We start from the raw sequence: 10,829 nt of genomic DNA, 5'->3' as shown, positions 1-10,829 counted from the left end.
AGTCCATCATTGACCATAGAAGTTCTCAATAAAAGCTTATGTAGAGGCCAAAGCTCATCCCTTCGAGGCTGACCAAGGGCTTCCATCATGTACAAGTATAAAGTCACCTTTTTGTACCATATAAAAATACGATAAAACCCTGACACCAATCTCTCTCTGTCTTAATTCATGTTTATTTAGCATCTTGTTCTTAATCAAGCTTAGGCTATCGATTAGTACAGCAAGGCTTCCGCGCATGCAACAGACATGGCTGTATGGGACAAGTAGCAGAAGGGGAGGTTATCAACAAGGAGCATGGAGAATACGGAAGAGATGGACGAGTAGTTGGAGGTGATAAATAAAGGGTGATGAATAAGGAGCAGGAGAAGCGGCTACCACAAGTCACCGCACAAGCTGTGTCTCTGCACAGAAACATGTGGCATAGTTTTTGAAATTCAAAAACATATATGGCTGAGTTTCACACTCGTTTAAAGCTGAAATAAACTCAGCCATGGGAACTCGGCCTATGTTTGACTTGCAGTTTTTGGAATATGTTTCGTCAAGGTTTGCAGTGTTGTGTGATGAACTGGTTAACTGCTCATGCTGTAAACGGCATGGTAAATGAGCAGAAAGATCAGCATGATTGTCATTATCGTATGCAGGGAAAAAAAATAAAAGCAACTTAAGGTTCTATTTGTGGATATGATCATTATTGGCAGGTATGTTGTCATGAAAAAATAAAAAAATTCCATGCGAAAGGTTGAGAAGTCTGGCAGGAAAGTGTTCTCAAGGAAATGTCCACATGAGGTTGCTATACCTCTGATGACCCAAGGGTATGGATATGCCGATAATATTTAGGAAATTGGGTGGCCATTCCATGTTGAATGGTCAGAAATTCAATTTCATAGGTCATTTTCAAAGCATAATAATCCTTCTTTCAGATTTGCCACCTTAAAAGGCCAAAAACTAGTTTGGTCCCACTGCTCAATGCTTATGCCACTGTTGTCACATCAAGCATGACGCTTTCCAAAGCAATACTGGATGACCCCCCTGGTTCAAGTGCACGATGAGAAGCCGCCTTCCAGGTGGCAGCTCTTTGTTGAAGGTCCTGTGAGTGCATGAGAGCCATGACAGCCTTTTGGACATTGTCCCTCTGTATTACACCGTCCTCCCCCTTTTGCATGGCTACCCCTAGCTTCCATACCTTTGTTATAAGCACTGCATTGAGATGTTGATCCGCAAAGAAAGGGTAGCATAGCATGGGAACACCCATGTGAATGCTCTCCAGTGCAGAGTTCCACCCACAATGCGTCAAAAATCCACCAACCGCCGCATGGCCCAGCACCTCAATTTGCGGGGCCCAGTTGATGATGAGGCCATGGCTCCGTGTTCGTTCTAGAAACCCTTTTGGGAACAAATTGCTCCCATCTCGTGCCACCCATAGGAATGGCTGCTTGCTTTCCTCAATGCCAGCAGCGAACTCTACAAGCTGATTTTGTCTCAAGGAAGCCATACTACCAAATGAGATGTAGAGCACGGAACCCCCCTCTTGTTTGTCAAGCCAGCGGAGGCAGTCACTTTCTTCTCGGTAGAAGCTTGCACTTAGGGTTGCATTGTTGTCAAGGCGAGGCGAAAGGATGGGCCCCACATAACGCACATGGGTTGGGCAGGTAGAGGCTTTGAGGCTAGGGGCTTCCAGCTCTTCAAATGTGTTCACCACAATGCAAGCTGTATCTTCCATACCTTTTAGTCTCTGCGTGAAGTGGTTCAAACGCTCTGGATCACGAAATGGCAATGCGCCCAGAATGTCTGATCGCTTAAGAATAATGCCACCTGTCTCCATATCAGCATTATTGGGATCATCACCTTCTGCATAGACATAAAATCAAGTCAATCATTGTCTCATCGCCGCCTGGCCTGACCTCACTTCTGGAACGTCGACCCACTAGTCATTATGAATCATTCTCAAAAGTTCAACTTACAACTGCCATTTCCTAGCCTGTGTTTGAATGATTAATCAGTAAGCCATTTGTGGTGACCTTCAGATTTTAGTTTCTTCTCCATTCTCTCCCCACATCGTTCCCCCCCTCTCAGTGGTTCACGCATTAGTTCCCTAATAGGGTTCAGGTGTTTTGTGGTTCAATTGCACATCAGTATCATCACATGCAAGTGTTGTGGTTCAATTATGCATCAGTGTCATCACATGGATCGCTTGACTACGATGATAAAAATCTCCCTCTTCTCTCTCTCCCCAAAATTTCAACTTGCAATTTGAGAACTGATTCAATTTCTAAAATTCTGATTCATACTCCTGCATGGTCTTTATGTTATATATATATATATATGTATACACACACACACATGTATATATATATATATATACATATATATATATATATACATATATATATATATACATATATATATATATATATGTACATATATATATGTATATATGTATATGTATATATATATATATATACATATATATATACATATATATATATGTATATATGTATATATACATGTATATATGTATATATATGTATATGTATATATACATGTATATATGTATATGTATATATATATATACATGTATATATATATATATATATATATATGTATATATATATGTATATATACATGTATATATGTATATATATATATACATGTATATATACATGTATATATGTATATGTATATATATATATACATGTATATATGTATATATATATATACATGTATATACATATATACATGTATATATATATATACATATACATATATACATGTATATACATGTATATATATATATACATATATATATATATATATATACATGTATATATACATATGTATATATGTATATATATGTATATGTATATATATGTATATGTATACATATGTATATATATACATATACATATATGTACATACACACATACATACATGTGCACAACACACACCTAATACATATGTACATACATGCATGCATAATACGTACACATAATTATCTGCAGAGAGCACCATAACCAACACATATTTCATTTCTAGATAGAGCCTTTAAAAAATGATACGTCACGAAATCAAGGCCAAAAAATGGTTGCAGTACCAGGGATTTTGAATTTCCCGCTTCTCATCTCCAGCGTAGAAGCCAATCCCATCCCATTGGTGGTCCAAAAAATCACTCTCTTGATCCCTAGCCTGGTAGCGAGAGATTGAGTCCATGGAAAGAAAGAATCTGCAATAATACACGTGATGGGGTGTGGGGTAGCCCGAGAGTTGATGATCATCTCCTCAAGCAACACTTGCTGCGATTCAATGCCCTTGAGAAGGGCCTCCATCTTGTGATGGGTAGCGAGCATGCTTTGTCCGGGCAAGGGCGGCTCTTGGTACCCACCAGGGATAATGGCAAACCTAACGTCCAGGCCATTAGCAGCACTGGGTTTGATGCGATCATGGGCCTTCTCTGTGTTGAGGAAAGTGATGACAAAACCACGCAAGGCTAGGTGCACGGAGAAATTAAGCATGGGGTTGATGTGCCCTGGGGCAGGCATTGGAAGGACCAAAGCATGGGGCTTGCTACTACTACTACTAGCTACGAAAGGAGCTGTAGATGCATCCATGGCAAGAAGAAGCTGCAGGTCTCTCACTAGAGAAGGGTAGTGTGAGCTTTACAGACATGGAACCCCTCGCCCCATTTTATGCATCATCCCACTGTCTTTTCGTCCTTTCGAACACCATTCAAAATGTCCAACTTACAATGGCCTCACCTTCACCTTTCAAGGTAAGTCTCGTCAACACGCGTGCAAATTCCTTTTTGGAAAAAAACAAAAAGCATTCCTTTTCTCCACTGAAAAAGCATTGCTCTCCTCAACCGTCAAAACGACTTTTCCCCACTAAAGTCTTGTGTGAAAGATCCGTGAAAGATCCTATATGGTGTGAAATTGATCTCATTTTTAAAAAATTGTAATTATCGATTTATTTTGGCTCTGTCTTTCCCACTTCAACATATCTCAAAAACCTCAATGATTTAACAGAATTTTGAGCAACCATCTATCATAAAGCTAGAAAAAAGAACCCTTTTAATTGTTGTTCATGCTTTAATTTCATTGCTCCTACTCTCAACAAAAGTCACAAAAACTTTAGCTTTTGTAAATAGCTAATAACGGATCTAAACGCATGTTTACTCGTAGATTAGGAACACATTCTCTCTCTCTCTCTCTCTCTCTTCGTGTATGCTCGCAAATTGACAAGGATCAAATGATCAACACTAAAGACTAACAACTTCATTGAGGTTCCAAGACAGGTGGTCTAAGAATTATGATGACATATTTTAGCATATTATCAATCACAAGTGATGGAAGAAATATGGTAAGTAAGTTTTTGGCTACTAGTGGCCAAAGAGTGTAAGATACGATCATGATCACAATTACTAACACGGATCCAATTCTAGGAAAATAAAGAAAACAGAAACTTGCAAGAAAATAGATTATTCAACCTACTTAATACATCAAAAGACCACAAATTCAACATATTCAAGATTTGAATAAATAACAAATAAAAATACTTAGCTCAAGATAACGACTCAAACATTGCGTGCAATCATCCCCTCCTTATGTGTGTGGCCTCTCTCCACACATGAGTATTTATGCAATTCTTCATTCCAAAATAGGCCATAGCCTCCAAAAATACTGAAAGTTACTTTTACTTGCACGACACTCTCTTATGCTCAAAATAGAGTGTCTATAAATTGAGGCTAGGGTTAAAGCATATCACGCTTTACAAAAATACTAAAATTCAAGTCTAAGCTTGATAAACCAAAGCTTTCCAATGTGCACAAGCTAGCACATGTATATACAAAGCTTGTTTACAAAAAGGTGTGCCAAACAAATAATATTGTGTGTATTCTCCTCAATCTTTTGAATCCTCTTCACCTATAAAATAATCAACAATAAATTAGTAAATAAATATTTTATAAGTATACAAACCATAACCACACATATGCTTGCCAGGCGTAAGTAACCTAGGAATCACCCTTCCATACAAATAAACTGTAATAGGCATTGGAGGCCCCAACTATATGTCAAGGTATACCAAACGTATTAATATTTATAATGGCATCACCCATGATATTAACATAATTTGGCTTGATGCAAAGATAATCCAATCATCCCCGAATTATCTAAGAGGTAGAATAATATTTTTAAGAGAGCTTTAAATATATTCCCACAATATTCACTCTTTCTTGAGTTTGCAATTGCTCTTAATTACGGTGAAAAGAACAAAGGATCTCAGGGAAGGCACAAAAGTAGCTCACATGATTTGGCTTGATGCAAAGATAATCCAATCATCCCCGAATTATCTAAGAGGGTAGAATAATATTTTTAAGAGAGCTTTAAATATATTCCCATAATATTCACTCTTTCTTGAGTTTGCAATTGCTCTTAATTGCGGTGAAAAGAACAAAGTATCTCAGGGAAGGCACGAAAGTAGTTCTAAGGCACCCATCTTGCATCTTCACGAGGATGATTTTGGAAAGTCGCCAAATATTTAATATATTGATTTTCAGTGTACGAGTTGATGTAGTCTGATGATCAATGATAGAATCTAGAATCAAAACTTCTTCCTCACCCTCAATAAGAGGTGGTTCCTCATACAAAGGATGAGTGGGAAGCGTTCCCCTGAAAGGTTTTAAAAACTCACATGAAATGAGTTATGAATTTACCAGTGAGAAGGAATTCAAGTCTGTAAGCAACATCATTAATTTTGTGAATCACCTTAAAAGGTCCATAAAATCTTGGGGCGAGCTTAAGAGTCTGCATTTCTCAATTCTCAAAAGTACATAATCAATTCTTTCTCTTGTAGTTCTTCAACTTGTCTTTGGATCTCTTTTTGCTCAAGCATGTTAACTCGATAAGGAGCTTTACATGGAGGAGAGCTACTAGGGATTATTTCAATTTTATGGTCTTCTAGAGATGAGATTTAGGTAAGCCAGGAGAGGTAGGTCATCATCCATAAAGCAATTAGAGAACTTAGAGATGAAAGGATCATGAGAAACATTTGGTTTAGAGTCAGCATGAGTGCTAAGCTGGTTGGCAAGAATAAAAAATGTCTTGTTCTTTTTTCTTACAGCACTTTTTGCTTGGAGATGAGTCAAAAGTGGACCTAAGTCACCCTTGGTCTGACATTGGAGATAAATTTCTTTGTCACCTTTCATTAACCACATGGTATGAGTTTCATAATCAATATGGGGATTATGCTCATGTCTCCATGGAATTCCTAAGATAACATCAACACCTTGAAAAGGAGCAACTATGAATGTTCTCTTTTCTTTTAGTGAATCGATTCATTTCCAATTCTAGATTCTTAACCTCTTTGGTGCAATTGTACTTAGTACCTTGAAATATAGCTTTCACTTTACAATTAGAGTATGATACATCTAGGTTAAGCGCTTTTAATGCCTTTTCGAAAATAAAGTCATGTGAGCTACCATCATCATGCAATATAGAAATTGATTTTTCTTTTATTTTCCCATGAATTCTCAATAAAGTATGAATTAAAAGCTTACCGTCATCCGAATAGCCAGGGTTAAAATTACCCTCTTGCTCTTGAAAGAATCATCATCATCCTCTTCAATAACGTTGAGACAAGCCACAAGTGAAAAGTTCTTTTTCTTCTCAAGACAGTCTGGTGCAAGGTGTCCTTCCTTGTGACATCTGAAATACTTGATTCGATTCTTCTACTGACCATTAGAAGGTTTGTTGTTGTTGTCTTTCCTAGCATCTACTTTGACTACATCTTTACTCTAGTGCATCCTAGATTTATCAAAAGTACTTGAAGGAAAAGATGGTTTAGAAGACTTCGAAAAATACTTTTCCTGCATCTTGGAATCTCTAGAGATAGATCTTTTGCATTCAGAATGTAAAGCAATATCCATAGTAAATCTAGGACCATGAGGATGAAACATATTGACATCCGTCCTAATAGTAGGCTTAAGACCAGCAATGAATTTTCTTTGTTACTCTTTTTCTTTGACTTTCTGAATCACTTGAACCTGTAATAGAATGTGCTAGAATTTGTCGATGTAAGCTTGAACATGCTCTTTCTCGACCTGGTGTAAAATGTCCCATCGTTGTCGAGCTTTGGGCTTGTATTGAGAAGGTAGAAAGGGCTTCTTTAAGAGTTTTTGGAACTCTTTCCATGTCGTAGGTTGATGTTTACCCTGCTTGATCACATTACATTATAAAGCAGCAGTTTCAATAAGCACACTTAATCTTTTTCTTTTTTAAGAATTTTTTGTCTGAAAAATAGTCATCCAATTGACTGAGCCATGTAATAAGTACTCATGTATCTTTCTTGCCATCGTAGTTCTGGAAAGTGAACGCCTTTCGGCTAATTCGTGAATCTTTCCTAGACACTGTGAGTACGCAAAGTAGCTTTGACAATGGGCCTAAATTGATCACTTTCCTCCTCATTAGAGTCGAAAGAGCCACACTTGCGCACACTTCACATGATGCTCCAGCTCTTGCATCGAAGTTCACGCTCACTTGCAATTTGCTCTTGATGTGCAAAAATTTACTCTTGTATAGTGGGTTGTGCAAGTAGATTGGCCATTGCAAATAAATAAATAACTTAGAAAGTGTAATTTTATGATGCGGATAAATAAATGAAGATGAGAAACTTAGCTCTTGAATCGTATTAAATTTGAGTTTGAAGTCATCAAATGGTTGATCTTAGCGCCGTCCTTTTACTCCAATTCCGAATGCGATGCAAGTGTGGTTAAGAAGCTTCAGTTTTGGTTAACTTTGGCAAGATTTTTAAATCCACTTCAAATTCGTTGAGTATCCAAAAATTGTGCTGAAGCTTGATGTGTGACAAAGAAACCGAAGCCAAAGATAACACCTCCAAAAACTTTCAATTTTTTATCCCCTTTGATGCCCAAAATTTTGGTTTTACAAGAGGCCTTCCAATTTTTTGAAAAGAATGAACATAAACCTTTTGTGTAATTTTATGCAAATTTTCAGACGTGAAATTTTCCTTTGGTTGAGCTCCTCTTCTTTTGGTTTTGGCTCAAGATGATGATGGTGATCCATGACTAGGAGAATTTCAAAATAGAGAAAGGGCAATCAAGATTAATCCACACATACGGTTGTCAAAGCGAGTGACACTTCGGGGCTTGGATGCCATAACAAACATGTTAAGATTTATGGTACCTCCTACAAGAAGCTAATAGTCTAATGACACACTAAGCACACACAAATGACATATGCTTAACTTAAACCTATGGTGGATGATGCCTAAGCATGATCATGATGAGAGTATGTGAAACAAAGTGATGAGCATACGCTAATTAGGTTGCAAGATAGATTAACTTGCACTCATAAAAGATCTTATTGAAGAGCTTTTGATTTTCTTCATTAGTAGTGTCTAATATCGTAAATTTGGAAATATTTTCTAAATTTTTTTAATAATTTGAAATTTGATGCGAAAAATGTCAATTGTATAAGCTAGCAAAAGATCACGTGCTAAGATGATGTGTTAGGGAGGATAGGTTTGTGACCATTTTAGAAGAAGCTCATAGTGGAATCTTCGATTGGACATTTTGTAAGGCAAAGTAATAGCAAGGAAGATGCAAGTTGGGTTATAGAGGCCAACTATGTTTGGTGATGCCATGGAATTCATTAAACACTATGATAGGTATCAATGCTTCAACATCTCCGTTTGACAAGGAAGAATTCCTTTGGTTCCTATAACAACCTTTTAAGAAATGGAAAATAGACTTTGTTGAGCTGGTTAGTCCAGTTGCATGATAAACACAAGCCCAGTATACAATCGATCGTGGCCCATCGGCTATTTCACAAAGTGGACAAAAGCAAAAGCCACACGAAAGGCAAATGCTCACACAACTGCTAAATGTTCACACAAGTGCTGAATGTTTATATGAGCATATCATATCAAGGTTTAGGTGTCCCCTAGAGGTAGCTAGTGTGATAAAGGATCCCAATTTATCAACAAGGTCATTAAACACCTATGGACAAGATTTATGGTGGTACACCATAAGTCATCACCATACTACCCTCAACCTCGGGGGTGCACTGCTAAAAGAAACCCTATGTATCACATGCGTTCAAGGGGTATTTTAAAAACCCCTTGTGAATTTTTCATGAATAAAATGACCCCTTTTTCTTTTACGGACTTACAGTTTTTTTAAATTGATTAAAAAACCCTTTCTATAAATGTATATTTTTTGTAAATTTACCTTAAAATTTTGAATTAAAAAACCTCTTCATTTAAACTCACATGATATACTTATGTATTTTTAGGTGAACCCCCTGAGCCCTCAAACTAATGGGTAGGCAGAAGTAGTACCAATAAAGTCCTTTGTGGTATCCTTGACCAAGACTATGGAAGCTAGCCCATAACAATTGGGATCATAAGTTAATAGCAGCAATTTCGGCCTATAAGACTTCCTATAAGGTAGCTATAGGACACACTCATTTTCGCCTTGCATACAAGATTAAGACAATGATGCCTATGGAATATTTGGTACCCATCTTGAGATTCCTAGCTCAAGGATAACCATGAAAGAATGTGTTAGGGAGAATGCTCTAACTGAGAGGTTGATTGAATTGAAAAGGTTTAATGAGACTAGAGTAATTTCTGTACATGGGCTGATAGTGAAAAAGCTCAGGTGTAAATGATGGTTGACCAAAACTTGAAGTCCAAGAAGCTATAAGAAGGAGACCTAGTACTTGTGTATGGATTTGGTTCTTTTAAGAGAAAAAAATTGAAATATTGAGGGTTAGGGCCATTCAAAGTTGCAAAGCTCACCTCCCAAGGAGAAGCTCACATCGAGGCTACTAATGAAGTTGAGATACAGGGCTATATAAATGGTGGCAAACTTAAAAAATAATATGGACCTTTAACCCAAGACATGTTGGAAAAGTCATGCAAAAAGAAAAAAGAAAAAAGAAAAGAGAAAACAATGTAAGCTCAAGAAGGAAGCATAGGAAGAGGCTAAGGCAAAGCCAAAACAAAATAAAATGGACTAACACTCCAAATAAACATGGCTACTCTAATCCTAATTGAGGAAGGAACCTTGAGAGAGAGACTTCTCTGCTCCAAATAAACATGGCTACTCTAATCCTAATTGAGGAAGGAACCTTGAGAGAGAGACTTCTCGGCTCAAAGTGGGACTCTCTATTGAAGGGAAAACAACTAATCTCCTTGACCCGAGAGGACTTCACAACTTACTCTCGTATGAAACAACACGAGTGAAGCTAAAGAAGCCAAAGTTGGAGCTAAACTCAGCCAAAGTTAAAAGTGTGCATACAGGAACAATAAGAGCTTTGGGAAGTTTAAAGGTTATTTTTTCCGCTAGAAAGAATCCTTGGTTGTGTAAATGATCCTACATAATAGGCCCTAGATAACTAACTTGCTAATAGCAATCTAATAGTACTAACACTCCTCTGAAATGTTGAGAAATGTGGTGCCAAAGAGCACAACTTAGGAATAGGTAGGGAGTGAGTTGAGTAAGCCAAGAAAGTGTAAAGCCCAACATGAAGCCACATGAGCAAGGGATTTATTCCACATTGATGTACAAGCCCAAGAATGTACCTCCTCATATAAAAAGGGACCATTTCAAACAATGAAGTCATATCACTTGCACAAATCTCAAGTCTCTCTATGAGTATAAGTTTCAATCTTGTAACCTCATTGTACTTGATTTCATTAACACTACTTACTCATCATGAATACTCTTAGGCTCCATCCACCTTAGATTAGTCATATCAATCATGCTTAATTAGTTTAGATCAGTGTCTAAAGCTTGATCCATAGTTTTAACA

The 10,829-nt window shown here is 37.2% G+C and overlaps 1 protein-coding gene across 1 annotated transcript; it reads right to left on the bottom strand.

Annotated features, from left to right (window-relative positions):
* Nucleotides 1–864: 864 nt before the first annotated feature.
* Nucleotides 865–3,704, bottom strand: LOC147636007 ((R)-mandelonitrile beta-glucosyltransferase-like). Its single transcript, XM_086801449.1, has 2 exons — nt 3,092–3,704; nt 865–1,848 (listed from the first exon to the last, which is right to left on the bottom strand). The coding sequence occupies exons 1-2, from the start codon at nt 3,603–3,605 to the stop codon at nt 971–973; spliced, it is 1,392 nt and encodes a 463-aa protein (XP_086657575.1). The 5' UTR covers nt 3,606–3,704; the 3' UTR covers nt 865–970.
* Between the last annotated feature and the right edge of the window lie 7,125 nt (nt 3,705–10,829).

The sequence above is a fragment of the Cibotium barometz genome, chromosome 8 (genome assembly GCF_041138505.1).
Source record: "Cibotium barometz isolate CiBa-2024 chromosome 8, ASM4113850v1, whole genome shotgun sequence".
Taxonomy (NCBI): Eukaryota; Viridiplantae; Streptophyta; class Polypodiopsida; order Cyatheales; family Cibotiaceae; genus Cibotium; species Cibotium barometz.
The sequence above is the reverse complement of the archived record's forward strand: the minus strand, read 5'-3'. Positions and strand labels throughout refer to the sequence as shown.

Bases quoted from the DNA above. Each gene is read 5' to 3' on its own strand.
- LOC147636007 (XM_086801449.1), bottom strand. From the start codon at position 3,605: ATGGATGCATCTACAGCTCCTTTCGTAGCTAGTAGTAGTAGTAGCAAG. The intron at 1,849-3,091 runs GTACTGCAACCA...ATGTCTATGCAG, and splicing joins CGGGAAATTCAAAATCCCTG to AAGGTGATGATCCCAATAAT.